The following is a 14108-nucleotide window of genomic DNA, read 5'->3' on the forward strand; positions in this document are numbered from 1 at the left end:
GGTCGGTCGGTCGGTCGGTCGGTCGGTCGGTCGCCTTTCTGAAACAGGAGATTTGAATCACCATGTTGAGATATTATGCACATACGTTAAAATGAAAAACTGTCATTTCTTTTATGGTTACTGTTAACCTATTCCCACTACCTCACTTCCTAGCTCAAGCACCCACTGGCAAACTAATCTGCGATTTTATTTATTTCAGAGCCTCAGAGTTCCATCATCCCAGCATTTTCAGCTGTATGATTTCAAGTTCGACGATATCCACATGGATGATGATGATACTTTGAAGGTAAACCAGTTTTTCTAAAGGCAGGTGAAGTGTATAATTTAAGAAAACCCTGATACCTGTAACATAATAGCAATTTTCTATACATTTAATATTATTATATACGGTCATAATCACTGGGAAGATGGCAGACCAGTATTTAGCAGGTAATGAAACTATGAAATATGAGGGCTTTTCATGAAGTAACATCTGGTGAGCTGTTAATAAAACAAGCAATGAGGAAAAAGAAGTTTTATATAAAAAAAATACGCACATACATAATCTACTTCACAATATAGTCACTATCAGAAATGAAGTACTTGTCATATTGGGGAATAAGTTTTTGTATGCCCGTGTCAAAGCAGTCTTCCCAACTACTCATTTTTGTTGAAGAGCTGTGATTGCAACCAGTTATTCAGGTATGTAAACAGATGGTAGTCACAGGAGCAAGATAACAGCTCTGTAATGAGGGTGGTCAGGTCACGGGAAACAACTTCCAGTCGAAATGCACCAGCAGTGCTCAAATGCGAGCAGCCGTATGTGGACGTGCACCGTCATGGAGGAGTGCTACACACCTTTGGTTCTGAATGGCCCTATGCACTTTTTTTGGTGCTTCTCAATACACTTTTGACGTTATTGTGGTCTTTTGTTGCATGGTGAATGAAATTTAGGTGAAGTGCAAAGTTTAATTTCAGGCTAAAGAAACACATTAAGGCACAATTTGAGTGCATTTTAATTTGTGCATCTGTGTGATAGGGTATGTAACTTACCTGTACAGGTTTGCCAAAGGGGTAAGTTACTGTCACAGATAGTAAAATTAAATGTCCATTACAGCAGTTAACTCTCATCTGACAGGTCTGGTTTATTATGTGCCATTGTTGATCCTGCCAAGGGGCAAATTGTTGTCATTGTCTATGTAAATGTTATTATCATTTGCAAATGTCACTCAAATCCAAGGAAACTTTAAGTGTAGCTTGTTGAATCATAAAAGAGTCAAAGTGTGTAGCGATTATTAATTGTTCATTATATTAACGGCTGGAGAATAGGCACTGCAAGAGGAGTAGCCGGAGAAAAAGAAGACGTTGCAAGAACAGCCTTCAAAGAAAAGGAACGGGGATCGGGGATGCACCGTTAAGCTGTTCAGGATGAACTGCCTTAAGGAGGGAGCAGTGTGATGTATTTGCGCTATGCAGGACACTCCCTCCCCTGACAGTGGTGATGTAACCGCATCATAGCGCTGTTGCTGCTACAGTAACAGGCCAGTCAACACACTGCCCCCCCTCCCCTGCCGTGACATAACAGCACTTCCCACTGTGACGTAACAGGGGACATTGCTGGTAACACGAGGCAACAGGGTACCGTATAAAAAGCCGGCTGAGCAGTAGGTGACCAGTGAGTGTGTGATCAGGAGTGACACGGTGTGGATCGTGAAGTAACCATTCAATTTCAATCTAGCAATCGCTGAGGCGGGTTGTATCGAGTGCATGGCAGTGACTCCAGCAGGAGAAGTAATTGTGAAACTGCAGATGGCAGTAATGATGAAACTGTGAGTTATGTAATTGTAAAAGCGAATGTGAAATAAATTTGCTATATCCAATACGGCATGAAGTTATTTCTTTTCCATTTCACTTGCCATAAGTTCAAAATCCAGTTTTTATGTAGAAATTTCAGGCCCAGGAGATAAATTCTCAGCACGGGAGCGTGACAGAAAAGTGTTAATTTATTAATACGTTGTATATGAAGAGAATAAATTAACTGAATTACTGTGTTGATGTAGCAAATATGCAGCAAATTGACAGATTATTTTACAGACTTGAATATATGAACAAAGATAAATTGGGATACAGATGTGCTGAAACTTTGATCACATTTGGGTCATATTTTTTTTCATTCTAGGCTTGCATACGAATGTTTCTAGATCTAGACTTCATAGAGAGGTTCCATATTGACTATGAAGTCCTGTGTAGATGGCTTCTTAGTGTGAAGAAGAACTACCGCAATGTAACGTACCACAACTGGAGGCATGCCTTCAATGTGGCTCAGATGATGTTTTCCATTATCACCGTAAGTACAAGGGATTTATATGATTATAGACGGTTGGAATCTGGTATCAGTGTGATATAAATGCAATTAAATCTACTCAGGTGATCACCCTTATCAGTGTGGAGTGAATTTTCATTTCGGAGACTGCTTGCATCATCAGGGACTGAAGAGCTCTTCATTACTGAGCATGTAGAGCATGGTTTTCTTGTCCAGGAGTGAACCTGCAAAAGATACAGGATTCACTATAAATTGATCCTAGAATCCAGTTTCTGCATGCTCCATGACAAGGAGATAGTCTGCATGAGCTGACAGTATATACAGTGAAGAGCAGTGTTATGTCAGTCTCTGATAACGGATGGAGGAACAGTTTCTGAAACAATGGAATGTCATTCCATACTGACATGGCTGGTCACCTGAGAATACATTATTGGATTTAGTTAGTTAGTTAGTTATTAGAGAGGGTGGGTTTCCCCATGCACTTAGACCTGTAGTGGTCCATTTTGCTTCCCTCTATGATTTCTACCAGCCTCTATATCCTACCGGTATTGGTGCTTACCATCAGTCCTGCCCAGCCAGCGAGACCAGCTCTACTGGCTGAGAAGTATCTATAATGCTTCCCCCATCTACCGGAGGTATTAGTGACTACTGTTGGGCGGGAAACGTCCGCAATTTTGCTCAGTGACCTCCTTTGGAGATATGAGGTTCTTTTACGTGCCATAAAGCTACGACACGGGACCCACGGCTTAAAGTCCCTCCCGGAGGACTTGTTCCCTGAATTTTCCCGCCCTTAAAAATTCGACGACCTCCGCAGGGTGTTTGAACCTGCGTACTACGAGTCATGAGGTGGGAACGTTACCTCTAGACTATGGAGGCCGCTCATTATTGGATTTACTTAGTTGTCTTCATTATATGACTGTTTACTTGAGTACATAAAGTATTCACTTTTTCCACAACACGTTAGATACATATGTAATATGTAATGAACTGTGCATCATGTATTTCAACATATTTACTACTGTGCAGATTAAAATGTGAACATACCCTCTGTATCAAGTGCTTTAACTGTCTGCAAAAATTGAAATTATTTTTCTTTAAATCTATTTTAGGCAAGTCAGTATATCATGCCCCTTTTGCTTCTCTTAAATTATTATTATAAATAGTAAATTTCTGGTCATTTTCAGATAAAGATTGGTAGATCAGTTTTTCCTTCATCTCTGAGAATGTGTTTGCATTCTGCAGCCACGTAATGCAGAACGTGACAGTGAAATATGTATAAACATCATGCAACATAGTTAGAGATGGTTCTCACATGTACAACATATTTGGCAGGAAATGTCTGTTCTATGGACAGTAATGTATACATATACATTCTGTGAGATACCATAATGACCAGATCAAGTTGCTCGTTTTCGTTGCTGACCCCCCCCCTTGCAGTCTCTTGTAAGTAGTAATGGTAAAGAAAATATTAACTTGATTTCACCCACTGCACACTGGAGACAACTTTTCTTTTGATTTATAACGTTCAAAGTCTTAATGTTGACAATATTCTAGACTGGTAACTCAGTACACAATTTTAATTATTGACTCTCATTTTAGGTTACTCAGTGGTGGAAAATATTTGGTGAGATTGAGTGTCTGGCTCTGGTAATTGCATGCCTTTGCCATGATCTGGATCATCGTGGAACCAATAACTCTTTCCAAATAAAGTAAGTTCTACATACAAGTACACAGTATTCACAAAAATTGTTAAAGTGACATAATAGAGTGGCTTGTTGTATAAATGTAATTGGCTATTAAAAGACAGATTGGATCCATCATCTAGTGTTTATTTTTTAAGTTTACAGGAAGAAGTTAAGTCGAAAGAGAAAGTGTTTATTGAGGTAAAGCTTCTGAAAAACACCTTACTCAGGTTGGAACTACCATCTTATGGCTGTCTCTTTGCTTGTTGCTGATGTTTGAGATTGTTCAATCTCTTCACCACACATATTTACCTCAAGGTGTAATCTCCTTCCCCCTCAGCTTTGCATTACTCTTGCTGCTAATAATTTCAGTTTATTAGTTTATCCCCATGTATGTTATGGTCAGTGTTTTGGCTGGGCAGGTTAGTGTAATGGTAGTACTTTTGGACTTTTATTTAGGACGTGAGTCACGGTTATGATATTGGTTATCTTGACCGAAGTTTCTTTTGTGATACTTTGTAGTCTCCTCAGGCAAACAGCAGAGTCCCATCTTGTCTCATTCAATACTATATTTCTGTAGTTAGTTATTTCTCTGGGACACAGGGCAGCTTCTTCAGAATTTAGTATTGTTTTCTAATTATAATTTGTATGAAGATTGTGGTCTAACAGAATATGATGCCATGTTTTGTGGTAGGAAGGTATGAACATTTTGGAGTAATGTGAAATTCTCTTCCACTCTCAAGGTGGATGCAGCACATCCCTCCAAAATGTTGTAATCTACAAGACCTTAATCTTTATATTCACCACCTTGGGAACTTCAAGCCACACATAATTTTGTATGCCTGCCAGGTTACCTTTTCTGAGTGTTATGAGAATATGTTTAGTAGTTTCCAGTGGAACTCATATTTTGACATATGTGACAATTTCTGATGCAAGCCATATTGGTATGTTTGCGGTGCAGGTGTACATACTCATGTATTGTAGTACTTGTAGTTTCATAATAAAGAATATGTAAAATTGCTCGTAAGAGAAATTTATTAAATGGTAAATGATTGTGTCACTAATATCTAGAATGTTTGCATAAATGATTTATTTGGTAAATACGAGGAAGAGTCAGTAAATAGGTCACAAATTGGTATAAAATGTAAAACATATGATATTTGAACCTGGAAAAAAAAACACTGTTGACATTTCCTCCACCAACACTGATACACTTGTCCCATCACTTTACCAGTATGTTGAAACCCACAGCACAGAAGTCATCTGACTGTTGTTTCAGACACTTCTGTACTTCCATTTCAACCTCTTTGTCATTAGTGGAACGTTTGACACCCAGGTGGTTATTTAGCGGACCAAACAGATGGAAGTCACTAGGGGCCGAGCCTTGTCTGTAAGGCGGATGTTCAGGAAGTTCCCATCTTGCCAGTTGGCATGGATGTTTTCTATGAATTGCATCCAAAACCTTCTATAGATCTTCACAATATGATGCAGAATTCACATTTTCACCATGATTTTAAAAATGGGTTAACAGTACTACTTGGGAATCCCAAAACATGGTAGGCGTAACCTTCCTAGATGATGACACACTTGTAACCTTAAACTTTTTGGTTGAAGGTGAACTGGGATGTTTCAATTGTATTGAAGTACGCATTGATTCAGGCTGCTGATGATGCACCCATGATTCGTCCCCAGTAACCATCCTATTAAGCATACGAATATCTTCTTCTTCAGCTGCATACTGTAAGAAATATTGTAAGGACATACCCATTCAGCATTTGTTCTTGATCCTTAAGTCCTTGGGGCAACAGTCATATGCACCCTTTTCAAAACTTCAAATGATCATGCATTATGTTGTATGCTAAACCATAGGAATACCCTAGTCTGGTTGCTACACTATCGTTATCCTCCTATCAGCTCAAATCAACTCTTCCACTTGCTGCACAGTTCCTACTATCACAGTCTTAACAGGGAAACCAGGCCAGGTATCATGTCTTTGACTTTTGAACATCCTTAAGAGAATTTCTCAACCCAGTTGTGAACTGCTTTGTGCGGCAAACACTTCCCACCGTAAATGGGAAACATTTCTTTATGAATGTCCTTTGCATTTAGTCTTTTTACCCATAAAGAATATGCACAACAGAACGCTGCTCTTTGGTAGTACATATTCAAGCACGATCACATATTGACTACTGAAACCAGCCTCTGAAACTGCCCATGTGCGTCTAATGCCTAGACTATCTTGAAGCTGGGCTGTGCTCCGTTTTAATGATACACATAGAAAACCTGTTATGTCCCTTACATCTGTTTTACTTATATTTGTGACCTATTTACTGACTCTTCCTTCTGTATATAAATCATAAGAATGTTTGGAAGTTGGAGTTTCTTAATTTTGATGTGTGTTCACCGATTTGTTAGTAACAGCAGTTAATTTGAATGGGCAGCACAATAGCAAAAAATGAGCATTGTGACAATAATGTTGCTTGCAGGGCTTCCTCACCACTAGCTCGACTCTACTCCACCTCTACAATGGAGCACCATCATTTTGACCAGTGCATCATGATTCTTAACAGCCAGGTAAATTTCCATTGTTTCACTTGATTGTGTGTGTGTGTGTATGAGGGTGTCATAACTATAATTACCAGTATTGTTAGAATTGGATAATGAACTAAAGTGAAAGAGATTATCAGGAGTTATAGAGGGGAGTAGTAGTGGAGATAATTAACAAGAGCAGATAATCAAAACATCAGGAAGTATGCATTTTCCATGATACATGCATCATGAAAATGATGTAGTTATTACTTATTGTTCATTAAACAATGAGACAGATATCTTTACAATAGAAAAAGCAACCTGTGTTCAATAGATCTGGACAAAAATCAGTAAAATAATAATGTAGAAATTTACAACAGATTGAGGAGATATGCAGTCTGTTATAAATCGTCACTGATACAATTTACTGAAACAGATGTAATGGGCAACACCTATATCATTACAAGTTCTATATGTCTGGCAGTTGATCTGCACAGCAGATAATAAGATAATGGTCAGTATAACTATAAAACCGAAATCATTTATACATAGGATAAGTGTTGTGCTAAGCACAAGTTCTTTCACTGCATTAAAACACATGTTATGTAGAAATGTTGCTGATTGTTTTTAGGGCAATCAGATCCTTGCCAATGTCTCACCAGATGAATATTCAAGAATAATAAAGGTCCTGGAAGATGCCATTCTGTCGACGGATTTGGCTGTGTATTTTAGGTAAAGTATTATGTGAGACTTGTGATGAGGATAATGGGAGTAAGGTGCATCTAATCCTTTGAAACTGTGGCCTCAGAGAGGTCTGTTGTAGCAGCCTCTTATAATACACGTAAGAGTGATGATAGTTGCATGTACAGCATTGGTGGAGTCATGACTGGGAAGTGAAAAGTGAATTGTCTATCATTTTTTTACCACATGGACATGCCCTGGAGTTTGTAACTGATCATTACTTACCAGCATAATTTTCTAATAATAATACTTGTTACTTAGTACCAGTTGAGGCCACGCCATAGCTCAAGCGGTTAGTCGCTAGCTTCCCACAGTAGCGGCCCGGGTTTGATCCTGGGTCTGGTCAAGTGGGATTTGTGGTGGACAGAGTGGCGCTGGGGTAGGTTTTCTCCGAGTACTTCGGTTTCCCCTGCCAATCTTCATTCCACCAATTGCTCCTCAGTCACCCTCACCTATCATCTGGGGCTGGTACAATAGGCCTGAAGTGGCCGCTTAGCGTTACCTGCCTAGTTTACTACTACATTTACAGGCAGATTATTCAAGAATTGCCAGGCCATTCTGTAGAACCTGCTTGCAAGAGAGAGCCTTGAGCCACAGAGAGGAAGCAGAGAGCAGTGAAACAAATACACATCATTGTGTAATCTCTTATGCAATAGAAAACTAGCCTCTAACCATCAGCCAAATTAGACTGTAGCTGACTCAGTTAGCTCATTGCCAGGGAAAGTATTAGAGTTCAGAAAGTTGAATTCCATTTTTTGCCAATTCAAATTTCAGCATTTCAGATTATTATATGTAACATTCATGTTACATGTCATGTGAGAACAGAGTAAACTGGCAGGAAAACTACTGCATTATGGGTGGCAGTTTGACAGCCCTCATTTTATAACTCGTAGAATTCTGTTGCCCATGATATATTGGTTGATCTGTGAACTGTATTGTATGATACTGATGTATCAGAATTCTTATGATTACAGTTTGTCGAATCGGGAACACATTATATGAAAAAAACTAAACTCCATGGCTTGAGTCTGCAAGCGAACTTGTCTCTGTGGTCTAGTTGTCCTGGCTACAGATACAGAGGTCCCGGGTTCGATTCCCTGCGTTACCAGATTTTCTGAGAAGTAGTGGTTCTGGAATGGGGTCAACTCAGCCTTGTGAGGATAATTGAGGAGCTATTTCAAAGAAATAGCGGTGTAACGAACCGAAATTCACGACCCTGGGGATCCGTTGTGCTCACCACGCGGTACCCTCTATCTGCTAAAGTTGTCACTAACTTCGCTGACAAGCGACAGTTGCTCGGTCGGTATTAACGCATTGTATGTGACATAAAAATGTGAATTGTCAAGTTGACATAACAGCCTACCCATCCACATATATAAGTGATGTTTACCATGTGAGCCAAACTTTAATCTCTTTGACAGATTAATTCGCAGTTGATATTATTTGAGAAGATTTAGTATGTTTGATGGTGGTATTTGCTTGTCTCCAAGGAAGCGAGGTGCCTTCTTCAATCTAGTGCGAACTGCCAGCTACAACTGGATGCGTGATGATCACCGTGAACTCTTGAGAGGAATGACCATGACAGTGTGTGACCTGGCTGCCATTACAAAACCATGGGAAGTTGAGAAGAGGGTAAGTAAATAAGCATAAAACTTCTCTATATGCAGTGATATTTACTGGAGTCTTTCAAATATGGCCGTTTTATTCTTTTAGTGCCAGACTCCAAAGACACAACATATGTAAAATTTGTCATTGATTTGTGAGGGGTTTAATTTAATAGAATTTCTTGTTTTCCATTGTTCACAAATGAAACAGTTAACAGTTCCTGCCACCACCTGCACAGTCTTCTGTCTCTCCCAGCTTGTGGCATTTGTGTGTAACCATATACAGATATTTTGATCTTATCACAATTTGCACTTTATATATTTGCTGTCAGTCTAATTGAGCTTGGCTCTAAAATTATTAATTCTCTTTAAAGTAACTACTGTTGTGGAAATTGTGGAAATCCTGCATGGATTGTAAAGTCTTGACCACTGGACTAATAAGCCAGTATTCATATAGCAGTACTTTTATATTTATAGGTAGCAGAACTAGTATCAAGTGAGTTCTTTGAACAGGGGGACATTGAGCGTCAGGAGTTGAAGATTACACCAATTGTAAGTTCAGTTAGGCAGCGTCTACACGAGCGCACAAAATGCATCCGTTGTAACAAATGCCGTGACGTCTGTTGTAGAAATAAACGAGAAGCAAATGCTATGCTTTATTCTGGCTACATTGCAGACAAAAAAAAAATACACACCGCATTCTGCACCGTCCTCAGCAAAGTACATTTGTTTCAACGGATGCATTTTGTGCGCTTGAGTAGACGCTGCCTTAATGTGTTACTATACACGAAGGTTGTAGAATTTAGGCTTGCTTGCAACTGTACAGGATCATAAATAATGCTAAGGCATCTTTACATTCTTTCACTGATCTTGTATGATATAATGAAATTAGAGAGAGAACTGAATTGTGATCACATATTTAGATGATAAAGAAGAAGTAGATGACATTTTAAATGTTGTTAACCTAACTTAAGTGTAAGTGCAGTAGGTACTTTAAAACCTCAAGCAGTTTCTTACATAAATTCTTACTTTGTGTCACATGTTATACTGCTATGAATTTGGCTTAATTCATATATTTCAGAGGATAAATTGTAGCAGAATAATTGAAGCTTTCTCTGCTAAAAGCCACGCCTCAATGCAGTTATAATGTAAATATCTTTGCAGTTAGTAATCAGTGGTGGTTTCAACTTCATTATAATTTGTACACATAATCGATTGTTGTGTCTCATATATGATATAACCTAGTGTAAGGCAGCATTACTACTGTGAATGTATGTGAACAGGATACATGATTGTTGTATGTCAGAGACAGTATTGTTGTATCTGTTGGTGATTTAAGTGGTTGTAAAAGTACACTTTTGTACTGTATCTGAAAAAGTTTTTGTCTTGAAATATGCATGTCATGCTTATGAAAAAAGGCTACATTGAAATACCATTACAACTAGGCCAACTGTGCTTAATTCCCTGAGAAAATGAGAAGCTTAATTCTGAGGGCAAAAAATGTTAAAGCATGGCAATAGTTAAATAGCAATACTTATTTGTCACTTCATATTTTAATCATATTAGTGTTTGTTCCAATTAGTTATAGGTATGTCTGAAGTATGAAAACAGTGTAATTGTAGTGGACTATAATTTGTATTTGTTATTTCTTTGACAGGATATCATGAACAGAGAAAAAGAAGACCAACTTCCCCTTATGCAAGTAGGATTCATTGACTCCATTTGTCTCCCTATTTATGAGGTACTTAACCTCCTTATATATTTATAGAGTAATGTATAAGACGTAACTACAGATTAATGAAAAAGGTTGAAAGGACTAGATTATGTCCTTCTGCAGTGTGTCACTGCTGTAGATGGGTACCACCATTTCAGAGAAAACTGCTGCCTCTCTCTTTAGTTTGGAAGAGGGCTTCATACAAGGGTTGGATAAGAGGTAGGGGCAACACTGCTGTAACATGAAAGATGTGCATTAGGTGACACTAGCGCTGTCTGTAGCTGATAGCAGAAGTTAAGTTGAAGTAGTGCAGTGAATGGCTCTGGTTTTGTTTCATTGAGTTGCATTGTGCATCGTCTTGAAGTTCAGGAGCCCAGTTCAAGCACCCTAACAACATGTTTACGAAACAAGGACAACACTCCTGGATAAAAATTGAATTTGCACAAGGTCATAGTGCACAAAACTGTTATCAGGGACTGCAAGAAGTATGTGGTGATGCTGCTTTGCCATATCGCACAGTGTTACAATGGGTGAAATTGTTCTGTGAAGGGAGGGATGCCATTCAGGACAGCCGCCGTTCAGGATGACCCCATGTTGACAACCACACAATTCAGCTTCTTGCTTCTTTGCTGGATGTCGATTGCTGATGGGCTGCACGGGAGTTAGCTGCTGAGGTAGGCGTGTGTCACAAAACCGTGGTCCACATTCTGCACGATATTCTTGGATACCGCAAAATTGCAGCACGTTGGGTACCCCATACAATGTCTGAGGTGCAACAATGGCAGCGTTATGCAGTTGCACAGGACTTGTTGGACCGGTACCAGAAGGAAGGTAATGACTTCCTTGGAAGGATCGTCACTCTGGACAATATTTGGACTTGCTCATACGAACTGCACTTGAAGCGACAATCAAATGAATGGAAGCATCCTGGCTCTCTTCATCCAAAGAAAGTGCTCCCTATACAGAGTAATGTGACGGTGATGTTCACTGTGGCATATGACACTGATGGAGTGATACTGCACCACACTATACCTCAACGACAGACAGTAAACGTTGCCTACTGCTGCAATTTCCTGCGTAATCATCTTCGTCCAGCACTCAGGAGAAAGCGACGGCACTTGTTGGCAACAAACCTCGTCATCCTTCATGACAATGCTGTCGCTGTCGAGGATCTCCTTCAACGCTAGCGATGGGAGATACTGCAACATCCACCATACTCACCCAATATGAGTCCGTGGGATTATGATCTCTTTGTCAAAATGAAAGAACCACTGTGAGGGACATGTTACAACACAAGAGAGGAGATTACGCGCACTGTAGGGCGGTCACTGCTGGTCATCAACAGAAGTGGACGTGCTGGTGGTGTACGACACCTTCCACAAATTTGGCAGAAGGTGGTAGGCATGGGGGGGGGGCGATTATATTGAAGGAATGTAAGTGTGTTTACCTCAGGTAATAAAGTAATTTCAGAACTACAGAGGTGTTGCCACTACTTTTTATCCGACCTTTGTACTTCACAGATTTTACATATTATTAGGTTTCACACTAGGATATTTTGTTATTGTGGTTGGGGCACAGTCAAAGGCAAGCACATTCTTGGACTGCTCAGTCAGTCAGATCGTAGGTTCATGTGGCTGGAGCCATGTTTTCTTGCATTTATAGCTATGGATATCAACTTAATTAAAAACATTTACTTCCTTCTTGAATAATAATTTCTTTTGAAGAATGAAATGCTTGTCTTCAAGCATATTTATTAAAATAAATTATGATGTATCATTCAGGTTAATACTGTAGATCTAAAAATGTGATTACGTAGCCATGGTCATTGCAATACGTAACTAGAGAATGAATTACTAGAGAAATGAAAGAGCACCACCAGAACCAGAGCCCAGACACACTGAGACAAATTTTATTTACGCACTGAAATTCTTCCACATGATTAGATGTACAGTTATCTGTGAGTGCTCATTGAACCAGTTCACACTGCAGCTGAAGTATGTAATGATGTCTTCTGTGATCAGTATGTCTGGTTTCTTATTCTAATAATCCACGCGTTCCTGTTTTTGCTGTTTAATTTGTGTGTTCTGGAGTTTTGAAATACAATTTACATTTTTATTCCTCAGTCATTTGCGGTATTGTCTGACAAGCTGGAACCACTTGTGGAAGGTGTGCGGCAGAATAAACAGCACTGGCTTGAAATTGCTGGCTTGCAGAACCACAACAGTAAAATGGAGGATGGAGGCGAGCTATGACTTCCTACCAGCATATCTCTGAAGCATAATAACCTCTTGACAAAAGTGAGGAAAAATTTGTAACTTCTCCCTCATCTTGTACATAAAGGTCAATTGTATAATGTGGGAAAGCTGAAGTTCTACTCCAGATAAATCTATAGTGTTCTCTTGGATCAACGAGTCTTGTCCAAAATGATGACCTGCATGGTGTTAGCCTTGCACACAGTAGCCAGTTGAATGTTTTGGCCAAGTAGCAAAGCCACTTGCAGGCATGTATTCTGACTAAGAAGAGACAACGTAAAAACAGACTCATTGAGAACCTTGTATTACAGTAAGTAACCAAATAAATGCTCCTTTTCTGAAATCGAAGATCTGATTCCTGTAATGAAAAAGAGCACAAAATTGTGAGAGTTTGAGCCAAAAAAGGAAATTTTGCATAAAAGTGGAATGAAGCTCCTTGTTACATTTCAGATGCTAAAGTAGTTGCCTGCAAATATGACATGTCTGCTGGACTGACGCTTTGATAAGTTCAGGCTTGGATGATGGAAGATAGCCATTTATAATCAAAGCGATTGCATTATTTTTGTGAAGTAAACTCCGAAACCAAAGTTAATGGCATTGTGAATAATGGAACTGATTGTATTATTTGTGTGAGTGTTGTGTCACTCTTTGCCCCTCCCTTATCTATATCCTTCACCTCTGTCCTTGTAATTGTTTTGTAAGTAAAGAGAAAATCTTGTTGTATAAATTGTATAAATTATAAAATTATAGTAATATATAATTAGGCAGTGCACCTAAAACATAAATAATAGTTTTACACAGAGGATGAATGTTTCATTATATATTACAAAACCTCCTGCCATTGTATCTGTTCCATTAATTTTTGAGGGTATGCATTATTTCATATTCTTATCCCCTTTCATTCCTCCTCCTGCTGGCTGCTCCACACCTTCATACTGTTATCTTTCTCATTCCTCCTCCATCTTGCTGAGCATGTTAGCTGTGCAAAATTAGTCTGTCTTCTGTTTATTAAATGTGTGATTCTTATGTTGACAGGAGGCTGACTGTTTTTAAGTCTCCTGTGCTTCTGTTAATATGTGCAAGTGAATGTCATGGTTATATGTTGAAACTGATTTTGCTGATGTTTCTTCCCTTCCTTTGACATTTAGATCTGCCTTTGCTTATGGTACAACATGATAAAACTTCCGTGTTCTCAGGCTTTCTTTATTTTTGTGTCCTGTTATGTATTTTTCCATGTATTATATCTTAATGTGTCTTCTTCACATTTTTGAGTTCATCTTACCA

At 39.0% G+C, this 14108-nt stretch overlaps 1 protein-coding gene across 5 annotated transcripts in view; it reads left to right on the forward strand.

The window, feature by feature from the left end:
- LOC111864950 (dual 3',5'-cyclic-AMP and -GMP phosphodiesterase 11) overlaps positions 1-13627 on the forward strand; it is a 657492-nt gene extending 643865 nt beyond the window's left edge. For 4 of the 5 annotated variants that reach the window (XM_023852595.2, XM_023852594.2, XM_023852592.2 and 1 more), the window contains 9 exons: positions 200-286; positions 2159-2326; positions 3902-4011; positions 6471-6558; positions 7145-7245; positions 8745-8886; positions 9336-9410; positions 10516-10599; positions 12696-13627. In XM_023852595.2, the coding sequence (XP_023708363.1) occupies positions 200-286; positions 2159-2326; positions 3902-4011; positions 6471-6558; positions 7145-7245; positions 8745-8886; positions 9336-9410; positions 10516-10599; positions 12696-12824 (984 nt within the window). In that variant the 3' untranslated portion in view covers positions 12825-13627. Of the gene's footprint in view, positions 1-199; positions 287-2158; positions 2327-3901; positions 4012-6470; positions 6559-7144; positions 7246-8744; positions 8887-9335; positions 9411-10515; positions 10600-12695 lie in introns of those variants that run through there. The other variant, XM_023852597.2, reaches the window with a different exon arrangement.
- The last annotated feature ends 481 nt before the right edge of the window (positions 13628-14108 follow it).

The sequence above is a fragment of the Cryptotermes secundus genome, unplaced genomic scaffold (genome assembly GCF_002891405.2).
Source record: "Cryptotermes secundus unplaced genomic scaffold, Csec_1.0 scaffold200, whole genome shotgun sequence".
Lineage (NCBI taxonomy): Eukaryota > Metazoa > Arthropoda > Insecta > Blattodea > Kalotermitidae > Cryptotermes > Cryptotermes secundus.